Raw genomic sequence first — 27242 nt, forward strand, 5'->3', positions numbered from 1 at the left:
GATTGTAAATTAAAGACTCACGTAAATTGCATATCCCTCGGCATTACCGCAATCGAGCAGCTCCTGAGTGCTAGTAGTATAACGGGAAGTCCGCAACAGTCCGCGGGAACGACTAAGCATTATCGTGGAATCTTCGCAGCAATTTCGACGACCGAGTTCTGTCCTTTCTTCCACCTATTCACCAATAAATTTGCAACAGCTCAAATATAGTTTTTGTTATTCGCGCGTTGTTCAACATTTTAATTTCCTGACCTCTATTTCCATGAGATACATTTAAACAACTGTAAGATGCATCTCATTTTTTTTTTAATTTATTGTACACTGTAATTTATATTCAAAATGTGTATTACAAAAATTTGAATGCAATCTTAAGTTCACAATTGCTTGGTTTCGTCAAGTTTACGGTCAATTAGATACACGCGCCGTGTCGGAAGCCTCGGGAAGTTCGCCGTGGTGCGCGGCGAACCAGAAACGTAAAGTCTGCGAGTTGAAGAAAAAGAATTCGCACAAGCCGTGTCGGACAAGCAACTATGAGAAGTCCGCGAGACAAGATAAGTTACGTATAAATATATGGACCTAATTATCGCGTCTTCGACGCGTAGAATGCTTATCGACATGATAACATCTGACGCACAACGATAGTACTGCATTGATAGAATTGCACTCGATTAAGTCGAGAAGTGATGAAAGATGACTACAAATTCACGCTTATATTTCATGTAATAGAACTTTTCAATAAACTCGGCAAACCTATACATTTTTCTTTTCGTATTTGTGGACGTTAATTTTACACTGAGAAAAAAATACTGTTACTTCAATTAAATGTGGAATCCCGGGGTGCCAGAAACATAAATAGTTGATTCAATTGTATAAATAGTTGATTCAATATTTAAATAGTTGATTCAATATTTGAATTATTAAAACGACTACACTATAGTTGAATCAACTATTTATGTTTCTGGCACCCCGGGATTCCACATTTAATTGAAGCAACAGTATTTTTTTCTCAGTGTATAAAGCCTTAATAATAATAATAATAATAATAATAAACTTTATTAACGGGTAATAAACCCTTTAGCGTACAAAGAGAAATGAAAAACAAAAACAATAAAATAAAGTTAAAAATTTTACAACATAAAATGGAGAACATTCAGGTTACAAGAGTAGACGAGAAAGTTTTTGTTTAAAAGTTGATACAGAGCCACCAAAAAAGTCAACCCTATTGGAGAAATTACTTGCAGATATTATTAGCCTATTAACACAAGAATTTGCGCTATACAAAGTACGGTGGTATCCAATGTGGACGATGGAGTACTGTTTTAATTCTCTAGTCGGGATGTTAAAATATATACGTTCCAACAAATCCGGACAATCAGTAGAGTGATTGAGAAGCTTGAAAATAAATGTAAGGTCAAAGGTTAGTCTCCTACTTTCTAACGATAGCAGATTTAATCTATCTAGTATAGTGCAGTAGTCATGGCAAGTAATTGACATGGGATTACCTAGCCGATAAGCAGCCATACGCAGGAATTTGTGCTGCACGCGTTCAATCAATAGCTGATGGCATTTAAAATACGGAGACCAAACTATGGAACAATACTCCAACTTGGGGCGAACTAACGTACAGTATAATAATTTTAAAGTGGTTATATTCTTAAAAAATCTACCCCATCGGAGCATGAATCCAAGCGTTCTATAAGCAGATGAAACTATTGATTGTATATGTGTATTAAATGATAAGTCCGCACTGAATAAGACCCCGAGATCTCGAGCTTCGCGCACTGCTGAGAGAGGTAAACCATCAAGAGTATAATTATATAATACTCTTAATACAATAAAATACTCAACAAACTGTATGTATATAATATACAAATGACATTTAATTATTGTTCGCTTCGCAGAAAGAAATAAAATACTCTTTATGTCGGCTAACTTAAATTATTCGTTGCCTATTACACGCGGGGGACGAAAGTTTGCAGAAAAAAAGAAGCCACTTCTGATTCAAAATTCGTTCCGCCCGTGCCTTCTTAAACGATAAAATAGTCTCGTCTATCGTGGACGATCGCCGATCGTACGTTCGGGAGAAAGTGGCGAAGAAACCGTGGAACGAATCGAGCGCATTTTCTACCGATAGCTCGGTTCCCAAGGTACACCGCGAGCTTTTAGACGCAGGGAGAATCGAGATGAGGATGAGGTTTCTTTCTTCGATACGCGCGGCACGCTTGTCAGCTTTAAAAACACTATTTCGGCCGCGCTCTTAAGAACTCCCATCGCGACCGGTTCGTAAAAATCCAACCGACGGCGACGTATTCACCTCGTACTCGCGCGTTGTTCGTCGAGTGCATACGTATGCGCACGTGCCGAATTAAATCGGCGCCGATCCGCAACCGCGATCAGCCCGGTCCGGCTCGGCATGTCCGCAACTTTACGATCGACCGAAACAAGAAATGGCCCGGCCGGCAGAACGTAACATTGAAAGCCGACCCGAGAATATGAGCGAACGTAAAGATTTAACGGGAGTCGTGTGATATACGACTCGGAGGGATACTGGACCGTGACGTCCAGTCAAGACAATCTATACAATTCGCGAAAATTCGAGGCTGGTCGAGTCAGGATGCGATAAAACGGGAAAAAAGTAATTTCAAGAACGAAGAAATATAAGAAAATTTATATACGCTTCGCGATACTCGCTATTGAATGTTACCGCTATTGAAATGTTATTGCGTTTCGATACCCCGAGGGTTGAATCAAGGAGGCTGTCGATTGGAAGCAATTTCCGCCGGGACGCGGAAGGTCGACCGGAAAAATTCACACATCGAAACGATAAAGGCAGGCAGAATGATGTTCTTTTCTTTATGAATTGTATAGGCGTAACTGTGAGGACGATTTACAAAAGCGATTCAATCAGAATCTGCACTTCCTGACGAGAGAGGTCGAGATTGGACAAGTGAACGTTAATATATATATACGGTATAATATAAGTGAACCGTACATGGTACACTTGACTCAAACTCCGCGCTAGGATTTAGTGTGCGGCCTTTTCATTTTCCCAGAACAATGTAGCGTTGCAACGCGAACCGTCATATGAATGGCTAAAGTGCCATACCCGCAGCTTCTGGCGTTTAATTGAAACAAGGAAAGCGTCGAGATTCGGCCAGCTTGGCTTAGAGTCGTTTAAATGCTGGATATTATTTACCACCATCTGCGAAATTCTGCTCGAACGTGCTCCATTACGAAAATCTCTTCTGCGAACGCGTATTTCGCGAGAGGGATTAGGTACGCGTTAGAGGGATCGCTATCGGTCGCCATTTTACACGAACGCAGTTTATAGCGGATCCGTTGCACTTCTCTGTCGCTGGCACGCTGACCGTGCTAGAAATAGAGCCTTGGCCCCCATGCGTCAGGCATGCCAAATCGCGAAGGGAGAAGAACGAATGGCCATCGGTCGACAGTGTCATTACAACAGGATGACTCTCTCGTATCGATTTTTTCCTCCTCGGTCCGGGCAAGAGAAGTCTCGGCTCCTCTCTCTTTTACCGCGGCGCAAACTTCGTCAAAAAGTCCTCCCTTTGAAAGAGGAAGAGGAGGAGGAAGAGGATGGAGAAGAAGAGACGGAAAGAGAACGTACAGGTACGAGAACGTTCGATCGAGGGTTATAAAGTTTCTCCCTCTCTCTTTCGGCCAGCTAGCCAGCCAACCACCCTCGATCCGATATATCCTACGGCCTAGGAGCTTTCATTTATTTACCGGCCAGACGCATTTCCGTCGTTGAGTGATTAATGGCGCGCGGGTTCGTTTAATAAAGTTTCTCCGAGTAAGTCGGTTTACCCTGAAAAGCCTCGGCCGTGCCGTTCTATTTATAGTCACTGCTTTTACGAGCGCGCCGCGCGAGTCGCCGCGCCCGCGCCCGCGCCGCCGCGTACCGATACCGCGGATATCGATGGTATACGAGCGCGCGATTCGCTATAAACGTGCTCTGATTATAATATCTGAGAATTTAATCGGGGTCCCGAGTAAAACGCATTTAATGATGTCTCGGGCTTGATATCTAAACTCGGGAGGCGAGAGCCCGCGGGCAATTTCGTCCCGCGAACTTTGTTGCCTGAAGCAACCGTTACTGCGTGTTAAACGCTGCTGCGACGGTGACGTGATTCAAGTTCAAGCAGAGAGCTAAGTTGAAAGTACGGCGGCGATTTAATTATCAAACGAGATTCGCTTTGCCGAGGAAAAACCTCGAAAAAATCTGACGCGGGAACGTATTAATCGGGCGCGTCTCATCGAGAAACCGCCATGTCATTCCGAGTGCAATATCGAAAAATCGAGACCGCTGAAATAATTCGCTCGGTCGAGAGGGTCTGCCCCGGCCCATCCTCTCTCCCGATGACATCCTTCAACCGCGATCGAATGCGCGCATCTGGAAAATCGCCAGGATCCGATACGGAGAGTATCGGATCTCGCGCGCAGTCGGAAAACTCGACGTCGACTTTTTCAGGGGGGCGGGGGAGAAACGGAATACGGAAAAGAAGAGGTAAAAAAAAAACACACAGAAAGAAATGCAGAAACGAGGTGGTGTACGGTATGCATTCCTCCCGTCGCCGGAAGCTAAAATCGAATTCAAGGCCTCGAGAGAGGCGATCGATCATCATCCGCCTCTGCGCCCGCGCTCTCTCGCATTTCAATTCGTCCTTTTCGTCCCGGGATGATGCGCACTCGCCCATAGGCAGCCTCTGGCCTTTGCTTCTCTCTTTCTCTCTCGTCCCGCCTCGCATCGGGTTTTTTCTCCTCCTTTTTCCTCGGAACGAAACCGTATAACGATCGCGAGCGCAAATCACATCGGTGCCTGCTCGCGTGCTAAGAAAATGCCCCCCGGTAGAACAGAAGGAACAAGAAGCGGATAGCGCTCGAGAGCGAAGGAGAGAGAGAGAGAGAGAGAGAGAGAGAGAGAGAGAGAAAGGAAGGAAAAAAGAGACGCGGAGAGGAAGAGAGCTCTCGTGATTACCAATCTTCTGAGAAACCGTAGAAATTCGACGAAAAAGTTTTGCAATTAAGGCACAACGTCTGAAAGGAGGTGTAGAAGGAAGAGAGGGTGGAAGGGGCAAAAGAAGAAAAGGAAAGGAGGTAGAAAGAGAGAGAGAAAGAGAGCGCCGAATGCATCGAATCCGGAGACAGGACCTGGGTACGATCCGTGTATGTATAATACCGCTAAGGCGGTAAACCGGTTCTTGACCTACCTGACATTTTCTTTTGTCTAGTTGACTTACGAGCCGTTTCAATACGGCCAATTAAATTCGGTGGCTCGCAAGCGACTTATAGCCGTCGTGTACCGTCCAACCATGAAGCGAGACAATAAGCCGTAATGTATAAATAATCAAGAAACAATCAGCTTCGATCAGAGAAATGTATCAGTATTAAAATTAATTAATAAACTACGTTCTACTTATTTAATTTAAATCAATATTTAAAAAAATGGATTCGAGTTTACAACTGAAAAATAAGAAACGTCTATTTTATCCTTCCCACGTTTAATGGGTTTAATCCGTTTTATCTTTCTCGATTAATTCCCCGAAAATTAAGTACTTGGTTACGGTTTTCAGTATTTCAAAAAGTATCGCCGTCTCGACAGCTGCCGTTAACGAAAAATCCATCTTAAATTGTCGAGAGAGAATCCGTCATTAAAATTTAATGCGATGGGAGCGGCCCGCCCGCCGCATAATGTTACACGTTACACGCAATTTCCAGTAAAATGACGGCATGACAATATGCAGAATACGTGAGTGACACCGAGAGGCCCTGAAATTGCGATGGCGCGTCTCGAGGAGGCGAGAGACGGAATTTATTTCATCGATTTTACACAAGTCGCGCGATTCAGTCAACTTTGAAATCCCCCCGCCCTCCGCGCCCGCGCCCGCGCCCGCGCCCGCGCCGCGGGGATGCACAATGCACAATGCGAACACCGTGTATGTCCTTTTGGTTGGAAGGAGAGAAGGGCAAGCGCACGGGAAGGGACTGCAATCGCGACGGCGGATAACGGCGGGAGCGGCCAAAAGAATAATTGATGCTTCCGTGCTTATGGCATCGTCCGCCGTATATTACGAACGATTCTCGCGTTGTGATGCAAATGCCGGTTCGGAGTCGACGCCGCGTGAGAAAGCTTTAAGAATCTATGAGCCGTGAATAGAGCGCCCGATACGATAGAGGCGATCCCCGGCGATGACAGGGAAATAGAAATAGGAGAGTTGTGAGAGAATGACAAAACACGCTCCCGGAATTTTTATCGTTATTTCATGCTCTACGTTTCTCGCCTGCTTTTCGGGCTTTGCTTCTCGCGCGCACGGAGTGCACACGGTGATATAGGTAGCGCGATCGAGAACGGCCCGTAATTTCGGCGACTTTTTGACTCTCGACGCTCGACGGAAAAAGTAAAATGCAGCATCGCTGACGCCAACCCGAAACCGTTCTCCGCGCATCATCGAAATCCGAGCTGTACCGAAACTGTATCGGCTTTCGTGGCTCGTATTTTTACCCGATTACATACGCGCATCTTTTCACCCGTAACCCCGTATCTAAATGTGGAAAATAAAATAGCTTTTACGATGTTGAACGCCGAGTGACGGTGGCGCGCGCAGAGGATGTGGTTTATCTGGTCTTTAGGCGATCGCTAGCAATTTTCGTCGGATCGTGATTATGTGACGTAATAACGACCTTACGCGAACGTCCGTGGCCGACTTTCGACATCGGCCTCTCTTGTCAGCGTGGCGGAGCGCACGAACGCATAAAATCCACCGCGGGTTCGATCATACGTGCGACGGGACGATACTAAACGGGATCGCACGAAGAACGACGCTGGACCGTGCGCGACGGGACTTCCGTGCCAAGTCCGTGACGGATGAATTTCGTGTGTTGACAGTCCGTATTTATTATAATTTTAGGAGCTACGCATCGTTACTATGATTCGTCAAATATGCATAAAAAATATTAAAAAATGCAATAAAAGAATTATAGGTTTAAAAGTTGTTTCCTTCATTACGCAATCTTGACGGACTGAACAAATCGAATAATGCGAGGGATCGTTAGAAGAAATCTCAGAACGTTCGCAAGGTATTGCGACACGTCGATCGAATCAAAGTTTCCACCACTTCTCATGTCTGGTCGAAGGAAAAATTGAAAATTATCGAGAATACGTCAATATAGCTGCGGGATGTGAGAATTTCACCAAATTGAAACTCGCGCACGCGTCATGCATGTTCAACAGGCCGTTATCTGAAAAACCTTTTGCGCGATAACACAGCAGACCCTCAATAACGCGTTACAAAAAGGCAGGCGCAACATCCTGATAATATTCCGCCGCTTCTTTTTTGTTGTATATAGCGTGGCACGATAAATCATCGGCTCGCCGCGCATGATCGCGCGATCAAGATCAGAGCCTCGCGGCGAAATGCTTTAATATTACATCAAGATATTGACGTAGCAGCTGGTAATTTTTATCCAGACAGCTTGTTTTCCAGACAAAAGAAAAAAATTCTTATTTAAATACACTATCTTTATAATAGCAAAATTTTAAATGTCTTAAGTAGAATGTATAAATATTCTCTTTTATGTAAAACGGAAAAAAATTCTATAAATATATCATGTTTTATAATAAATATTATATATAAATAATTTAATTTGCGTAAATGACGGAGGTAATGAAAGTTCGGCTCGTTCAAGTTACTAGCTAAAAGTTGGAGCACTGTCCCTCAGAAAAAGCAGCACGGCTAATTGCCGGCGCATTAGCGGCACAAAATTTCGCGACCGCCGATTGGCCGGTGAAGATTTATCGTCTGTGAAAGTGTTAACCTCGTGGGCGTTCGTGCTCGTTTCTCGACAATCGTCGTAACGCATCGTTAGGCACGGTAGCTCCTTAGGCGGGCATTAGCCGGTAGAAAGGGTCGCCCTGATAACTCCCGATGGCTTCGAGAGAAACTTACGATACTCGTGGCGCGCGGAATGGAATTTCGCCCACGCCGCCGAGCGACGACGACGACAACGGCGGCGACGACGACGCATCGAAGAGCTAACGCAATAAACGATGCATTAAGTAGAAGCGGGCCCGCAATGACTGCTAATAAGTTGCGAACAACGATCCCAGGAGTGGCCACACGGCAGCCCGAGAATTACGCATCGCACGTCCGCGAACATGTATTTTCCATCCCTCTACAAAAGCAAGATATCCGAACATTCAATTCAAGCTGAATAAAAAAAAACAATCATGCCGGTATTGGATGTTAAATATCAGTGTGTAACTGAAACTTTCGCGGTACTGATATCACATCGATTTGAAACGAGAAATAAAATTGATATTAATATGTCGTGCTATAAACATTGGTAATAATGTGGCTACGTTAGCACGACATATTAATATCAATTTTATTTCTCGTTTCAAATCCATGACGATCGTGAGCTATTCGCAGCAAGAATTAATTTCTCGTTAAGAAACGTCACTTATATCTATCTACGTCGGAGCGTTGTTCAAGGCAAAAACGGAGGCGAGAGTTCTCGACAAAACGAATAGAAATTTCAGTCTTCGGTGAGCATATCGTCCTTGTAGAATTAAGCCCTATGATACGTTCTGCGATCATACGATCGAAAAGAGTCGTTGTCCGAAAAAGAAATTCACCGAAGGTGAAAAGAATTCACGAGAGGAGAATTCACGATGCATCGGTCGGCGGCATTGTCGGACATAGAAATTTTTCCGGTACATCGCGCGTTCTAATTAAAAGCGCCGAACCGACGGACCAAACTTCAAATCCGGTTGGCTGGACGCCTATCAATTAACCTCCGCGGTCAACGTGCCAATAAAGGCCCACCGTGCAGGCCTTTCTGTCCAAACGCCGCGATAACCGCGCTATTCCCAGGTTTCCGTGTGCTTTTGCCCGCGAATGGAAATACACGCGTCCAGCCAAAATTGCGAATCCGACGGTGCGCCGCGATATACCGCGTGCATACATACATGCGTTGTGCCAGACTTCCGCAGCAATATTTGCCCAGACCTTGCGTCAGCAAAAAACAAAAAATATGTCTGAACAAACATTTTTGAGCGTGTTTTCCCTTTAATCTTTAATTATTAAATCACACGTAACGCATTCCGCTTTGATGCAACGCAATTTCGCAAACCGGTCCGCGCAATATTTCAGAGCGAGATACGAATGCTAACGATAGCTGTGAAAATTTTAAATCGCATCACGTGTGATTTTGCGTTTTTTATGTAGGAAGCGTCGCGAGATCGTGCCGCGAGAGCAACTTTTAGCGAAAGATTTATTACAGAGCCGTAACCGAGAAAATATATATACGTAATTATATATCGCACAAATGGGAAATGGGAAAAGTTCCGAAGATAGCGAGAACGGCGAAAGAGATTCGCGTTGTTAGTGAGAATAGCGGCAGGGACACGGTGATCCGCAAATAAATTCGATTTAATTTGAATTCAATTCCATCGGGGCCGGTTCGAGCGGATCGCTCGCGTCGAATTATCGCAGTGTTCCTCATTTCTCTCTTTTTACATGCTCACATACACACACACACACACACACACACACACACACACACAGGCGGTGAGATCGACCCTTTTCTCGCGGTTTTTCTACATGTTCCATTAAGCATTCCTTCTAAAGTGAAGTCATGGAAATCGTAATAAACCGAAATAAATTTTAAGAGACTTCCTATTGAGTATCAAGCGAGACGTGGTAAGACTCACTTATAAGTTTTAATATCGCTCCTTTCATGATTTATTTTTTCTTATTATATATTGAATAATCTCCCGGTTTTATCTATCTTTATCTAACAATGAGAAAGTACCTCTAACTGTCGTGTAATATTCAACAACCGGGTCTGCTGGACTTCACGCAAGTACATACAATCGAACGAGGTGACTCAACAATCGCAACTTTGTGATATATCGTATGTACATATATTAACCGCTTGTGTGACAGGCTCAGTTTTATAAAATCATAAGCTCCTACTCTGCCGCGTGCTCGATCATGTCTCTGGAAGATTTTTTTTTTATAGAAACAAGTGGCGGAGCGCAATGAACCCGAACGAATAAATAGAAACGATAAGTTCACCGAGCGACGTGAATTCCCGTGTCGTCTGCTTCGTGCAACGTAAGTCGAACGATCGTTCGCGTGATCCGCGAAACGTGACGTGGAAGATGCGAACGCACGTGCGTCGAGCTTGTTATACACGTTCGCCGGCTCAGACACCGCTATCGAACGTCTCTCATCGGCTGCTCGTCGGCCCCCCCGAGACGGTGCACCCGGGGAAACTGGTCGCGGCGAATGTGTGCCTCGCGACCGCGCCTCCTCGCGTGCGTATAATAGAACGGTCCCTCAAATCCTTTAATCTAAGAGCGCAAGCGGTACAACTGCTACCGCCGGTGTAGGTAGGTAGAGATAACCGATACATATTAGATATGTACCTATCGCGAGCGGAGCGGAGCGCGGGTCAACGAATCTCAGTCTCGCCATTAATTCTCCGTTGCGCAATCCAATTTCCACCTAACCGGGAAATTATGCATAACGCAACTTAAAACTGGGCTGGGGGTCTTTGTTCCGTCGTGAGTGCCGGATAAAATGGAACTTTAGCGATAAGTCGATACCCATAAAGCCGCGTGTGCGGTAAGAGAGTTACGTAAATCGCATTAAAATGCATCGAAGTGTGTTATATTCGAGATACAAGAAGCGAAGGGAACTTTTTCTTTTTTACGTGGAATCACTGGCCCATATTGTAACTATCCGTACGATAACAACGACGACGGTCTAACTAGCGCTGCCGATTGACGACGGCAGGGTCGTGCAGCCGGCTACGAGGACTAATTCCCTCTAAATGGGTTAAACAAGGCATCGCGTTCGAGACCATTAAAATTTAGGAACGTTGCTGCACGATGATCCATCACGCGACGCTGCGCGCGGCACGATATTTATATGCCACATTAGATTTCTCTCTCACGGAAATGCTAACAATAAGACACGTAAAGACTGTAAAGAGCTCCGCCAAGACAAAGATTCCCGTACTCTCCCGCCGCTACGCTAAACGCGGCTGTCCGATTCTCATTTTCGCATCGTCAAACGCATCTAACAATAAGCGTTAATGTTGCGAGCGGCATTAAGTCGTGGCATAAACGACAGGATCAGTTTTTCTAGAGAATTCGCTGGATGAGTAATCCGATAATCGCACATTATAGCACGATCAGACGTACGCTCGCCTATATCGCTTAGTGACAGATTGTTCGCGCGCGATGCGTATATATACGTATATGACGTATATGTAATAAAAGAAGTATCGAGACGTATGATTGCTTAATAAGCCGATCGACGAAAGTCGACTTCGCGAAGCTAATTTCGATGCAAATTGCAGGGAGTGCAAAACGCCGCGCGAGTGCCCGACGGCAGTTTTCACGCTTTCAAATTTTTCGCGCTTTCCTTTTCGTGATACGCGAACGAACATTATCCCGTGCCTATTGCCTACGCGTCTGATTAAATTTTCTCCTTCCGACTGTACGTTTACGTTCACGTATTTTTAACCGGGCAGAAATCTCCGCGATTTCTTTTCCAAATCTTATCCTTTTAGCTCCTGAAATACTCCGGATTTTCGATCATCTTTTTCGAATCCCACCGACTCCGGTTTTCCAATTTCCGACCGAGTGTTTCGCCGATCTGACGCGATAGCGTAATTCTCGCGAGACGTAACAATTTTACGGACAATTGCAATTCGTCATCGACGTGGGAGAAAAATTGGCTCACGTAATCGGCAAAGGCCATTCCGCCAGTTAGGTGCAACATCATTTTCGCGAGTGCACTCGTCGGCCATCGATCGTCCTCGCACTCTCTTTCTCTCTCTCTCTCTCTCTCTCTCACGCGTCGGAGGCCCCCCCATGTGTAGGCGATTTTCGCTGAATTGATTATCGCGAGGATGAAAATGATTCTGAATCTTGACGACTTACCGAACGGAATCGCAGCCGTCCTCGTGATCCCCCGGCGCTTCTTCGACCGGCGAGCGTGTCGTGGACCGCCTTCCCCTTTTCCGCACAGGTTTTCCTCCCGCTGACGGACTGCCCTTCCTCGACTGCCCCTCGGGACGTCACGTCGATTCGCACGAGCGAATATATCGGCACGCATATACGCGCCCGCGAAATGCACCCCCGGAAAAACGCAAGCACGACGGCGCGGCGCTTCTCCCCCCGTTGTTATATCACAGTTGTCATTATCTTACTCTCGACGTTCGCTCCCACCTGCCATTTGTTTCCCGTTCGCGTTCTCGTTGTGCTTCCGCAATTCGCGATTCCGTTCCGGCGGCGTTTGTCGGGACCGGCGGCGGCGGCGGCGGCGGCGATGGGCGTCGAGCTCCGCCTCGATGGATATACCTGGGCTTCCCTCGACCTAACCTAATGTATGAAAACGGCACCGGCGAAATTCCTCGGTACCGGCGGCCACGACGGCGAGGTGTTACTCGTCGAGCAGAGAGAGTGGGTGTCGTTCAATGTTCGGGTGAAGAGCCTGTGTGTTCCTGAACGATGTTCCTTCCGCCGATCGTTAATTCCTCGGTTGTGCACTCTTGATCATCTCTCTCTCTCTCTCTTTCTCCCTCTCGTTCTCTTTCTCTTGTTCTCTTCTCCGCTCTCTTTTCCCTTTTTCCGCCTATCGTCTCCTCTTTCCTCTTCTCTTTCCCTGCCCGTCTCTCCGCCTCCTCCTCGCACTTCCTTCCTCCTAATCCTGTTCCTCGTTCTCTCTCTCTCTCGCTCCGGTGCTGGGTCGTTCCTCGGAACGGCACCGTTACTTCCCTCCGGTGTCACAGCGCCAACTGACAGCGGCTGGTCGCTCGCCGGTACCCTCGTGCACAACGGCGGACAAAGATCCGACGGCGGCCGAAACGCGGCGGAAACGCCCGAGAGCCGGCCAGTCAGCTGGCTCCCCGGTGGCAGCCGACTGCATCGGCCGTGCGCCGGTGCTGCTATCCTCCATTCCTTCGGTTCGATGACGGTCGTCCACGAACTTTCCCGAGTCAGCTGGCTGCGCGCCGCATCCTCCTCCCGCCCGCGCCGGTTCCCCCTTATCCTCTCGGTCCTCTCTCGTCCAACCGTCCCCGGCGCGGCGCCCTTGCCTCTCTATCGTCGTCCTATCCGTGTCGTTTCCTCCCTCTCTCGTACGCGAGACTCTCTCTCTCTCTCTCTCTCCTCGTCACCCGCGCGCAACACTCTCGCGCCGCGCCGGTGTGCGCGTCCTCTCCTCTCCGGGCTCTCTGTACTCTCGCGCCGCTCTGCGCTCTATCTTACTCTCCGGGCCCGACCGGAAGCGTCACGAGAGCCCTGCCGCTGCGCGCTGCAGCAGCAGCAGCAGCAGCCGCTTTCTCGCTGCCATGCAATATCCCTCGCGAGCGAAATAGCGAATCGCGTCGAACCCGAGCCTCATCGAGTGCAACGGAGTCGAATGGCTCCGTAAAACGGAGCTACTGTGGGCTCGATGACGTGGACGCGAGGCCTTCCCGGCCCGCGACCCGCGACTCTCGCGCGCGCGCGCGCGCGCGCGCGAGTGTGCGATCGGTGCGCGCGTTGCACCGACCGCGGAGCGGCGCGCGCGACTATGTGTTTTCCTAATCGCGGCCGCATATCGGCCACGGTAGGACGGCGACGGCCGGTGCGGCCTCGGCGGCCACAAAAGAACAAAGGCGGGGACTGGCGGGAGGAAGACGCGAGCCGCGTGAAAATTATGCGCGCACCGGGCGACGACGCCGACGGTGGAAACCGAAGCAGGAAGCGGCGAGCCTTTCCCGCGTCGCGTCGCGTCGCGCCGCGCCGCGCGTCATGCCGCGCCGGTGCAACGTCGCGGCATATCCGGTATCGCTTCTCTCTCTCCTGCGGTTTCGTCATCCCGCTGATTGACAGAATTTATCGGCGTGCAACGCGGCACGTAGAACGGATCTCTCTCATTAGTCAGAATTTATTTTTACCGCGGTGAGACGGAAAATATTCGCGATAGCTCAATCGCTCGACGAGAAACAAAGAAAAGAACGAGCCTTAATTCTTCGTCATTGTAATCGAGAAAAATGGAGCAAAAAAATTAACTCCAGTTAATTTTTTTTCTATATTTTTAACTGGATTAGAAGGAGCTGGAATTCTCTCGATTCGTGCAACTGACGACTATTACAATTAACGTTCGTTTTATTGTACACACAGTACGTCATGAAAAGGAAAAAAGATTTTCAGTCATCTATTTAATCTATTACATAGTCTGTGAATTATTTGTTATATTTTCAATATAGCATAATTTTTTTATTTTGTTTAAAATACCGGTTCGACTAATTGAAAATCTCGCTCGAGACTAGATCTTCGCGATCGATCGTTATAGCCTCGATCTTCCGTCGATGTTGCGAGGATTTAACTTAGCTGGCCTCATTATCGCGATAACTGCGATACCACATTTTTATCCGATCCGCAATTCGATGCATATCGCTGACCGACACGCTGGAGTAATAATCGATTGCAACGTATCGTACGATTTCGCACTTCTGGATTTCCTCGTTATCAGTGATTCGAAGCGAGAACTTGATGAGCATCTTCTCGTTTGACTTTCATCAGTCTTTACGTCCTTCTTATCGATATTAATTATCAGTCTTTAGTAATTTTCTCGTTATATTTCATTAATAAGATAGATTGATGTGCATGTGAAATAATTGCATGATCACGATGACGCACGTATTCGTGACATGCGTTCGCGAGGAACACGAGCGCGGGGTCATTTGTTAAGAAAATTATTAAAACTATCGTGATTTTTAACTTTTCTCGCAATATTTTTTTTTCCCCACCAATGGCGGAGCTTCGAAACATCGTACGATATTAACACAAATGGACGAGAGTGGGAGAGAGCCGCGAAGAAGGAGTCAAGGTTCGTAAATGCCGCTACCGCGCTGACAATGAGAGAGACGATGATTCTATGTGAATTAGAAGGCTTCCCGCTGCGCGCCGCGCGGAAAGAAGAACAAAGCTGAAAGAGGAGAACAAAGTTTTGCGATAAAGATCGCCGCGGCGACTCTCGTGTCTGCGAACCGGCAAACTTTCGGCATCGAGGGGCGACAATGTTCTTCCGGTGTCGTGCGGCGCTGTCTGGTCGTAAATTGAAACTGCGCGAACAAACGCGGGGCGCGTACAGCGGAGGCCGCGCTGGAAATTAATATCGAGTCGAGTTTCGTTGAGATTGCGAGGATGCCGATTCAATTAATCGCGACGCGAAAATACAGACGCGCCCGGCTCACGATTGGCTCACAAATAATCGAAGTGCCGACAGTGATATAGACGCGAACGGTAGATTTTACAAGAGGACCTCGGAAAAAAAAAGAAGAGAAAGAGAGTCGTAATTCAAGTGAGTAACTCGTATCAAGTCGCGCCGTGCAATGTTTTATGCCACTTCGACAATGGCTGTAAAAATACGTCGAGAAATCACTCTCTGGTAGAATTATTGTATTTTATTGCACGGACGCGCCAAATAAACATGGTTTAACCAACCGTGGTGCTTTTTCATGCTGAATATCGTTTCAATTTGTAAAAGCTGAGTATTATATGACTATAATAAATAATAAATAAATATCTATATCGGTGGTCTGCACATGCTCTCATATCTTATCTATTAAATTTTTAAAAATGACATTGTTACAATAAAAAGAAACTGCATTAAGACAATTATATTTCAAATTCAAATTGGACCTAACACGTTATAATATGTTATCAAGTAAAGTCTCAAAGAGACCCCTACGGTGATACTTTTCCTCTCGATATTCCTAGTTACATTATATTCTATCTATATCACATCGCCCCTCTCCAGTGAAGATAAACATCCATCGATATCGTTCCCCGAAAGAAGATTTGCGGAACGTACACACCAATTGGTCGAATCTCGGTTAACTTTGACGACTGTTTGTAAGAATAGCCCACAAGTGCGAGCTTCGTAGCGCGAACGATCGCGAAGCCCAGGAGAGGAGGGTTAGGGTGATTATTACGAACGCGGGGAACCTATTCCCCGGGCACGGGTACAGCAAGTCGTTTCTCTGGTGTGCGCACACACACATGTGGGTCTGTAGCGCGCGAACACGGGGTGCGTTCTATAAATCCCCCCATTGTTCGCGCGGAGAGCGGTCAGCTACACCCCCCCCCCTCTTTCTCTCTCTCTCTCTCTCTCTCTCTCTCTCTCTCTCTCTCTGAAGGCGAAAGGATTGTAATTTTACGACGGGGAAGGGGTCGACCGCTGGTCCCACCGGTCCGGACCCTTAAAGGGGACAGATCGGGCATCGGTTGCCTGCATTGTACCAAAGCTTGCATTCTACACTACCTCCTAACTGGGTCGACATTTTTTCCCCTCCTCGCTCATCTCCCTCGACCCCTCGTCATCTACCAAAACGCTTCTCTTCCTATTACGCTCTCGAGCCTAGTTCTCGCGCGAGATCGCCGCGGGACAGCTGAGCGCGCCAAGGTCGAGCGAGAACGAGTTTCGAAAGAACGACCCAGTGACGCCCCGTCCTGATTGCACCGCAGAACGGCACGTGCGTTGTTGCGAGAGATTCTAAGAAAATTTAGAATCAAAGAGAGGTTTTTTTTTCATCTACGAGGTGTAATTATTGTCACTGTCATCAAAGTTTCTGGTTTGAAAACTGTGAAGTTGCGAATTCGTGCTTATTATACTGTTTTTTGGAACAACCATTATGCTGAAAGAAGAACGATCGTTGTTTTTCGACGACGCTGTAAAAAACGGCGTGAATAAACGCACGTTTCCGAGCATCGCTTTTCCAAACGCCCGCCACGACCATGCGCGAGAACGAAGGCATATTATGTTAGAAGCATGCATATCGCGATTGCGCAACGCAACGCGTGGCAGGTGCAATCGCCTTGTCACTCGAAGCAGACGAACTTCCACGAAATGCGTTTCCACGAAGCGCGCTTCCGCGAAACCGCGACTTTATCGTTTAAACTGCAGCAGCGGCACCGTGCACGGAAAAATTTCATCGTCGCGATGCGTCGTTACACTGTCTCCCCGGGAACAAAACGGCACGGAATGGAACGCGGGCACGCGATCCGTCCGAAAGAACGGCAACGGTGCCGCGGTGGTTCCTTTTTCCGTGGGATGCAAACCGTGAGGGGTTTCGTGAAGCACCGTAAACGCGGGAATGCACCGCCTCTAAACCGCAGCGAATGACCGACCGACCGTCAATGACGAAATTCCTGCGTGAGTCCGGAGTCATCTAGATCCGGAATTCGCGTCCATGAGATTCCATAGAGAATTAATCCTCTCACGTCGCAACTCGCAAAATACCGGAAATGTACCGAGCACATTTCGTATAAGTAAATTGATGGAGAAAAATTTGTCATATAAAATAAAATCATATAAGATAATTATATATAATTGTAAAAAATAAATTTATCTGAGATAAAAAATAAGCAACGTAAGAAAATATACGAATGAATCCGCCTTTAAACAGATTTTGAAGTTTGAGCGGCGTAGAGGATTGGAGAGATTGATTTTCTTGATCTAGCCGCGGTCGCGAAAGAACGACGGGCGTTTACAGTTGCAAACTGAGATTGCACATGAGGCAAGCCTCAGTCAGAGCGTTCTAACGTTAAATTTACGGGCGTCTCGTTTTACAGGGTGGCTCGATATCGGATACGCCGCGAGTGACGCAAGGATTACGAGCTTTCTCAAGCCCCGACACGCTTTCGGCCTATAAAAGCGGGATGACTAATTTCGGTGTCTAGAGATTGTGTGCAGGTGTTGTCAGGATCGATTCAACGAGCGAGGTGTCTCGGTTTAACGCGAAAGCACCATCTTGCACGAACACGTTTTCCGCCTCCGCGTGTAATACGTGACACGCGTGTGCATATCGCGTAATAGTTTACCGATAATTGCGGACCAAGGAATATTACGGCTCGCAGCTATCTCGTACGTGTCCTAATTTATAATTTCGAAACTGCCATCGTCACGTCTGCACAATATTCATCTTGATTACATGTGTGATACTTTGTATACAATAAATTCTTGTAATGAACATCAGCTAATTGATTTAAATATCTCGAAAGTTTAAAACAAGCAGTTTTGACAAATCATATGTAGACACGTATTAGAAGCTAAAAACAAGTATTGTCCATCTTAGCAATGCATGAATATTTGAAGACGACGTTGAGGGCCGTTCATATACGCATTCTTATACCAGATATTTCGTTGCCGTTCCAGGCCGGTTCTCGCGAAGGGACAACGAAATTCAATGCACTCTTCAAGAGGCTCTTGCGCTCCCAAGCGCGCTGACGCAATCGCTGACGAAACAACAGCTGGACTTGCCTTCAAGTACCCTTCTTCGTACTGCGACTAGAGAATGTCGCCACGCAAAAAGGCTCTAAACTCGTGTTTCGCAAGGCAGGCAACGTAAGCCGGACCTCTCGCAGAGCCGTCTAAACAGCGGGCGCAGGGATTGAAACCGAAGATTCGATGGCAGATGCGCGAAAAGAAAAAAAAAACATAATCCGTCCATTCACGGCTCGCATGGCAATGAGACTAATTCACACTGTGGCACGAGAGACTCACTTTTCCCCCCGCGTAAAATAATCTTCGCGTTCGTTTCACGATTCATAGGCGACGATTGGGCACGAGGCACATTTTCGCTGGCGCGTCATCGGGATTAACATGGGTTTCAATCCATGCCAAAAAGTTTTCGCTCTCGCGAGCCCACCCTCGTTTCGAAAACTCGATAGAAATTCCATCCCCCCGTGCCCCGCGCTCTGCGGCCGCCCCGGAAGTTTCCTTACGAATTTCCGTGCGACGGGACGTCTCGTGACGACCGGGAGGATGACTACGGCGACAGGCGCGCACGGTTCATGAATATTCACGACGGCGCCTTGGAAAGCGGCGAGAGGTAGCGACAACTGGAGATCGGCGGGGGGAGGGGGCTGAGAGAGGGTGCAGTAACACAGTTTCTTCGCCAGGGCCAAGTTGATCGTTCGTTTGTTCGTTCAACGTGCGAGACGCAACAGCCGTTGACTCTTCCCTTTTCGCCCTCACCGGACAGTTAGGGTTGGAAATATTCGAACGATCATATCGCCCGAATAATTCAAACAGAATTGAATACGAGATTTCCTCGATTAGAGATACTTGAATGCCTGGAATATTCGGAACTATAGGGAAATCCGATAAACATTTAAAGAATTTGAAAAATGCTTCGTATTGTTTGACGGAACAGAAATGGCAGAAGAAAGAAGGACAAAAAGAAGACGAAGGAGAAAGTGAAAATGTCTCTCCTTTTCTCTTGTTCTTTTTCCTCCTCTTTTCCTCCCGCTTCGTCATTCGCTCTCTAGCTTTATCCGTGTCTAGCGCGTAGCGTAAATTGGCGTTAATTGCGTTAGGGTGAGGCATCATGCCAGCCTCGTGTGCGAGCAGGGTAATTCCACTCCTACGCGACTACCAGAAAGACCGGAAAGGAGCAACCGGAAGCGTACGTTCGGATCCGCGCCCGAGGAGTTTCTTTGGTCGCCGCAACCGCTTAACCCTTCACCGTCACGCTATTCGCGTCGCATGATAGTATTTTACACCCTAAATTCAATGAAACTACGGGGATAAACTTAAAATAATAATGTGATCTGGAGGCAATTACAGAAAATCGAAAATTTGTTTAATTTTTATATAGAGTTCTTTCTTTATCATTTATTTTTTATTTTTAAAAATACTAAATAACATACGAAAGTTTTCTGTTTATTGGATTTAATAAAAATGACATCGTAATCATTTTTTCATAAATAATTTCAATTATTACTTACGCGAGTTACTATCGCACTTTAAAAATAACTTAATTGAGCTTATCAAGTGAATATCCACAAAGAATTGATCAGAAGAATTAAAACCGCCTTGCTTGCGAATGCACACGTCTCTTCAGTGATAAAGCGATAAAATATCATCATGATGGAAGACATAAGCCAAGCTGCATCGATAAGATTTTTTATCCCATTAAGATCAGGGGTAAAAAGTACTTGAGAGAGCACTCACTGCAAGATTATCTCGCCAGTAATCAATTTATCGACGACATACTCGAATAAGCATTTTTATTTTCCTCACAAAAAGAACTCTCACGCTACTAATTCCAAGTATATCACAACCGTTGAAATAAAGAAAGATTTATCTTACCATGTGTGTTTAAACACGTTTACAATACCTAGATATTTAAATATCATAACAAACGTTTATAACATTAAATATCACAAATGCTACGTGGTTGTTGCGTAGCTATGATATGGTTACGTCACGACAACGTTAGGTATTATATCACGCCGTATCGAGCGATCGAAACATTAATTTATGCAACGCATTCAATTATCACACCTTTCTACAGACAGTGACTGGCGTAACTAAATAAATCAAGGATCGATCGCCGATCGTGTGCGTTTACTCGGCATTACAAGAAATTGCTTCGCAGCATTTAATATCTTCCGGCTGCGATCGCGAAATTAGCGCAGAGGAGGGACAAGGTAACACCGCGCTGAGCAATTACCGTATCGTTACCGATATCTTGATCGTATAGAATTATGTCAAGGAACGCGCGGCGCTGAAGCACTTCTTTTCCTCCATTACTCGCTCTCATTGTCTCCGAAAGCGATAATAGTCGTTCTTCCTATCTTTGTCTCGGATTTTTTTCTTCCTCCTCTCCTCTTCCTTCCCTTTTTTTGCGGGCAAGTCAGCCGCGCAAGGCGACGGGCATTAAACGCTTTTTAAATCCTTTTTCTCTCGTTATGAAATTCTAAATTGCCACTGTCTCTCGGCAAAGGTGGAAGGGCAGAGACAGGCAGGAGGAGGTGAAATAAGGGAGAACGGAGGGAAGAACGCAGAATGCGCGCCGCGCGTTAACCTCCGCGCGGCTACGTGCCAAGGCCGCGGGACGTTAATGCACACATTTTATTACGCGCCTCTTAAATGGCGCTTTTACCGCGACGCTCGGTAAAAGGCCAAACTCATCTGGAATTCGAGGCGACATTACCGGAAAATAATGACCCCCGGGGTGAAAGCGCTGACCTAGATCGTCCTGTTTGCGATCAGTGCGCGAATCTAATACGCGACATTACGACGTCTCGGATTCATTCATCGATATGTGTAATCTGCATTTATCAGTTACTTTTCTAGAACGGAAAACGTCGATACCTTGGGACTGGAATAATCAATAGCGCTCGTAGAATAAGAAATAGTGTGACTACGATCACGCAACGAACAAAGGATGTTCGTCCTTCTATTTGCGACCTGTAGAACGGCATTGATCGTTTTAGTCTCGATGTATTGATTCAGTCGTCGAAAAATTCTTACGACTATGCAAGAACGAAGTTGGCAATAACACGAAGTATTTTAATCGATATTAGTCAAAGTGAAGGATATTCAGCATATTTTTTTTAGTTTCTCAACAATTTCTCACCTTAGAAATTATAGAAATAATTTCTGTAAAAATCAAGGTTCGTTTTAATTTTCAATCAAAGAGAAAAAAAATTAATGTGTTCATTAAATTAAAGTTCGAATCATTTACGTATCAATGTCTGCGATATGGCTCGCATTGGCCTTCTTCTTTTTTCTTTTTTCCTCTAAAAAAGTGTTTTAATACCGCAAAGTATCTCTTTGCTTTCTATAAATCTCTTTGGCCGTGTTCCAATGATCAATCAGGTATATCTCGCATTTATCCGAATATCCGAGAAGTCAAAGTCAACTCTTGGCCTCGGGTCAAGTGATGCGTAACGCTGACAAGTTGTACAGACAGGTTGCTTCACACATCATATCGCATTATAGCCTCCTTTCCTGCGGCCTCTTCAATTCCGTTACTCGATGACACGTCGTTATTGTTTCACATGACGACGAGGCCACGGCGGCCAAGAGCGAGAACTGGCATTCGTTCCAAATGCCCTTTGCCCCCGCGCGAATATTTACACGCTTACATATGATACACGTCATGAGAACATCGACGCGATAGTGTCAACGGGGAGTCGCGATGCCGTTGTACGGAAAAGGACTTCCATTAAGAAATCGAAGACAAGGTGTCGCGTGAGCCGTGAGCACGAGCGAGCGTTCGCGTATCGATCGTATCCAGGACGCAATAGAAACAAAGAAGCAAACCTAAGAGAGCCGCGGACCGTTTCTACTCTCCGGTTTACGTATGTACGTAATCGAGGTTTGTTGCCTCCGACAAGTCGCTCTCACGTAGGGGACACTCGCGCACTCTCGCATCTGCGCCCGCACGAATGTGGTCGGCGGATTGAGATTACGGGTTCGGACAGCTCGCGAAAATTATTTCGAGAGAAAGGAAGAGAGAGACAGAGAGAGGAAAAGAGCATCCATTACGTTTTCGAAGAGTATTCAGACGAAGGTCAAATATTTGTCAGAATTTTGGCAGAACGCGAGCCAGAGCCAGCGGGAGCGGAGGTGGCTCCGAGCGATCAATGCTAAACACGCAGAACAAAGGGAACTTTAAAGAGAGACAAAGAGAGAAACAGAAAGAGAGATAGAGCGAATATAGGATTTATGCGAACGCAAGCTTTAAAGCGGAGAGCGCGAACAGTGCGAATCGTTGGAGATGTAACTAAAAGGTGCGTACGATGTTCGGTTGTTTATTACGCTTCTCGTATAAAAATCTCTGAATTTGAAAAAGGGAAATCTTGCCGCTGGGTCTCATTACCCTTCATTTTTCTCTCACTCGATTTTATTAGAAAAGTCTTTTCTCCATTTTCCTCTTTTCTCTGAATTTCCCAGTTTTTTCCGGAGGAGTTTTCTATTTTCTATAATATCCGTTTTGACGACTAAAGAGAAAATAAATTGATAACGAAATGTCCTTTTTCTAATATAAAACCAGTCAATTCTCGATAAAAAAAATTTAAATGAAATATATTTACCCTCATCCTTTTTTCTGTCAAATATGGTAATCCTGCGCCACTCTTATCTATTCGCCATTGTGGTATTGATTGCCGAAGTCGTTAGCGCGATCGGTCGCCGGTTTCCGGTCGTCCAGGGATCGATCGAGCGTGTGAAATGCCGAGTTGGAAAAATCGCCCCGGCGCGCGGCGCGGCGCGGGCGGCGGCGGTGGCGGCGGCGCGCGCGAGTAACATATCGCTTGATTGATGAAACATCGATTTTTCAAAAGGCGTCAGCGGTAGCCGCTGTCCAAATATCCGCCAATATCTCCATCGCGATACATATAAGAGCGAAGTAATGGGGGACGGGGGGATTGTGGCAGCGGTGGGAACACAGCGAAGGGTGGAGACCGGGCGATGGGGATTCGCATTAAAACAAGGCGTTCGCGTTCTATCGATTGGCTGGGAGAAGCGTGCCTCTAGGACAAAAAGGACGGAAGGCCGCGTGCGCCACAGTGCCACACAAAGGACTCGCATCCTGCCACGGATATTTCGTCCCCCGTCTTTGCCTATATTCCTTCGCTTTTTCCGGCGTTTCTCTTTACTTCGAAATTACTTCGTTTCGATGAGATTTTCTTAGAAAGACGACAAACATTCTTGGAAAGACGACGGAACTCTTCTCTAAAACTCCTCAGATAGCTGAGATTAGTAAACATTTCTCGAATCTGGCATGAAAGAATCTTATATAACGTACAAAATGTATGTACATACGAAGATAATAGAAAGAGAGCATTTAATTAGAGTTTCGAGAAAAGAACAAAGAATAAACTGCTGACGAAAAATTTATTCTCCTCTTACTCCAGTTATTATTTTTACATCGACTTTTAAACTCCATTGTTTCCAGCGTTTGTGGAAGCCTTCAAAGATACATAAGACTCGTCCGTGCTAGTTAGATCGGTATACGCGCCTCTGCGATTCACTTACGGCATTTGGAATTATAGTCATAAGACAGGTTGTTCGTGATACGAAATGACTCATTGACAGCGATGAATCATGGCAAGTCGTACTTATTTGACATCTAATCCTTTCTTATCAGTCGCGCCTGACCCAAATCCGCCAAGGCGCCACGATTCTACTACATTTTACCAGCGCGAGTCGGAACACCTGAGAAACGCTCGCTGAACACGTCATCCCTTTCACGAAGGGCTGATTGAAGAGAAAGAAAAAAGATAAAAATATGATTCTGTGTTGGGAAAACGTCACGTCTTACTTGAAGATACGATCGGTACGTCATCCACACTCGATTAACGACCCCGGTGCGGTCGACGACAACGGCGAGAAACGATAGCGTAACTTCCTGAACAAAGGAATAGGGAAACGTGCGAGAGAGTTCAACCACCACTATCGTCACAACCACCGGCACCACCGCCGTTCTAGGGAGGATGTATTCCCCCAAGAGGCTTCGGCACGTGGTCGAATTTTGTGCGGCAAACACTAACCTTTGTTCCTTTGAGAGCTTTTTAAAGCTGAAGGCACAGCATCCTTGTCTCCGGGACAAAGAACGCGCCGTTGCAGTCGCGGGTAATCGATAGAGAACCCGTGGAAAAATTTATATTCTTCCACGCGGTTCTTTGCCAACTTTGAATCGAACACATCGTAGACATCGTAGACATCGCAGCGATTTCGTTACGGCAACATAAAATGCGCTCCCGTGACGCGCGCGATCGTTTAAATGATAATCAAATAATATCAAAATGTTAAAATTAAAATTAACGAATAGCAGCGAAGCAGGATATCGCGTTAAAGAGACGCAATCGGGACGTTATGTGAAATTAATTCACCGAGGAAGAGGCCAGATGTCCCGTGCCATTATTTTAATCGGGGGTAATATTCTTGCGGAGGATGTTTCTATCTCGGGAAAGAGCGAGGTTGCTTTCTCAAAGTCAATTTTCCCCGCGGCGGCGCCACCATTTTAACGAGCGACTCGGCGAATAATGCAAAGTACACACTGAAATTGCCCTCCCCCTCTTCCCTCTGTTGTCTTTATTCCCGCTCTTATCTCTTATATACCTCTGTCGCGGATTCGTCTCCGCGCGAGTTTCCACGGAGATTTTTGCAAGCGCGCGACGATACGGATTTAATGGTCGAAGTGAAAATTGATTTCTCTCGAGTGGCCGAGACGACGCTCGCGTGTGTTTCATTGCTCCAGGCGAATTACACAAGGGCGATAGAAACCGGGTGCCCGAATAAAACGCCGAAAATAGCCGGCTGCTGCTCGATGGACAAATAGCACGAGAGCGAGAGCGAGAGCAGAAACGACTCCCCTCCGTCTAACGTCTTCGCCGTCACGAAACGAGGTCAGCCCGAATATCGTCGTCGCCCCGACGACGACGTTCTTCAAAGACTATTCGTTTCTTTAACGAGAAACGTCGAGATTTCATTAAGTATCTCGATTGGACCGCCCGACACCGCGACATTTTATCCAACACAGCGCGCATTTCCATCAAGTCTCGACAAAAATATGTGGAACCTCTCAGTTTCACGTAAAATAAATAAATGCTTGAAATTATTAATTTCAATGAAATAATTTTCTTTTCCCTATTCTTCTGTATTCCTAGATACCTTAATAAAAGTGATTGATGTTACATGCAAAAAAAATTTACTGCTGAATTTATACATATATATTCCTTCCCGTATGTACAATAATATAATTCTCTAATAGCTTTAGTGAAAAATTCTTTAAAATATGAAAATATAGATATGTTAATATCTTCATCCTAGTTAGATACTGAAGCGCGATATTCTTCATCATATAATTATTATAAATAAACTTGTAGTGTAACTTCCGGCCGTTCGCCCAAGTTGTCAGATATGCGCGAAGGCAAGAAGAAAATGAAAACGTTACAAAGTCGGCGCGTTCTGTCTGTTACGAACGTGTGCGCTCGGGGATCAATCTCGGCGATGTCGTGGCTTTCCGGCCTCGGAGGAGCAGCATCGCGAATGCGATACACGCCTGCCGACATTGCACAGGGAGGAGGAATGGTGAAAGGGCAAGAGAAAGAAAGAGAAGGATCGTTCTTCTTGAAATAGTCACGGATCGTAAGAGTCGGTTTCTCACGCAGCACCACGTATCTGCGAGCGCGGTGCGCATAGGAATGCAGAATTTCTTTCTCGCGGAGAAGTGTGACCTTCGCTCTTGTACTTTACGACCTTGTCACGCGGGATTCGGTTGCCGAATTCGCGGGAGTCGTGCCCCGTACTCTTGACCTCAGCGAAATTTGCATATCTCGATAAAATCAGTTGTTTCGAGAAAATGATAAATGAATTTCTCACCAGTTTAAAATTTAATTAAAAATATGCTCGCAAACGTATCTTTAACACAACGTTGATTTTGTTAAAAAATAACCGGTGCGCAAGTACATTATGACTCTAAAAGAATGTTTAAACCGTGCATAATGAGTATCCTTGTGGGATACGAAGTACGTAAAATATGAGGGAATCATAAAATTCTGTGTTGCGTTGTGCGCGCGAGTAGTCATGTGAATCTGAATTATCTTATAACACAGCGGTGATCCGCATAAAAATGAACGATTACATTCTTCCCATGTAAATCGAGTCTCAAATTATTTTCAGACGAAATACGGTGCTCGTAAACTGGCAGAACGTTTTATTTTTTCCCCGGATAGAGTCCTTTCGCTCTCGTGAAAATAAACAGCGAGTCGACTTTTCGATATCAATTTAGATCAAGCCAAACAATTACGCTCATCTCGCAAAACAAATAATGAAAGTAGTAAAACGATTTTTTGCAAATAAAAATGCTACGATATCAAATTATTCCCGTGTCTTTGGATTTTGGAAGATACGTTTATTACTTGTAGCACGACAACGTATTATTCTCGTAACTTAAGACTATTCTTATAACTGAATCGAGTTTCGGATCTGCAAGCCCGGAGCTTCGCCACGAGGAATAACGAACGACCTAGCCATAGAGAACTCGGCGAGCGCCAAAGTTTCGCTATTTCTTCGCGGAAAATGGCGAATATAAGGACCCAAGACGAAAGTTGTCTACCCGTTCCTGATTTTACGAGGCTGCTTTTTCGCGGCCGAACGGACACGGGGATGTTTTTGTGGCGCTCGTAAAATTCAAGATACAGGGACTCGCTTAAACGGTGTCGACTCCGCTACGTCGCCGCGTCCCCGTGCGAAGGACGACAGGAACGATCCTCGAGATTCGCTCGAATCGCGGCGAATAAATCGATGAGAAGAATTTTCCATAGATTACGCGATTTCTGCATCTCGGTTTTAAATGAATTCTGGAGTTTGCATTACTCGGCACGAGATTTAAGTAATGCAAAATTTTGCGAA

The 27242-nt window shown here is 46.0% G+C and overlaps 1 protein-coding gene and 1 long non-coding RNA gene across 12 annotated transcripts in view; one reads left to right on the forward strand and one right to left on the reverse strand.

Moving 5' to 3' along the window:
* The window catches only part of LOC139787425 (growth factor receptor-bound protein 14), a 248550-nt gene that overhangs the window by 54880 nt on the left and 166428 nt on the right, over positions 1–27242 (reverse strand). For 9 of the 11 annotated variants that reach the window (XM_071726503.1, XM_071726500.1, XM_071726499.1 and 6 more), the window contains one exon: positions 22–174. The exons of the other annotated variants lie outside the window; for them this stretch is intronic. In XM_071726503.1, coding sequence (XP_071582604.1) covers positions 22–174 — 153 coding nt within the window. The remainder of the gene's footprint in view (positions 1–21; positions 175–27242) is intronic. 11 annotated transcript variants of the gene reach the window in all.
* Positions 14980–20182, forward strand: LOC139787428 (uncharacterized). Its single transcript, XR_011722640.1, has 2 exons — positions 14980–15389; positions 18246–20182. It is a non-coding gene; the product is annotated as an uncharacterized lncRNA (long non-coding RNA).

This window comes from Temnothorax nylanderi, unplaced genomic scaffold, assembly GCF_030848795.1.
Source record: "Temnothorax nylanderi isolate EJ_2023f unplaced genomic scaffold, tnyl_v1.0 TNYL_tig0009_pilon, whole genome shotgun sequence".
NCBI lineage: Eukaryota > Metazoa > Arthropoda > Insecta > Hymenoptera > Formicidae > Temnothorax > Temnothorax nylanderi.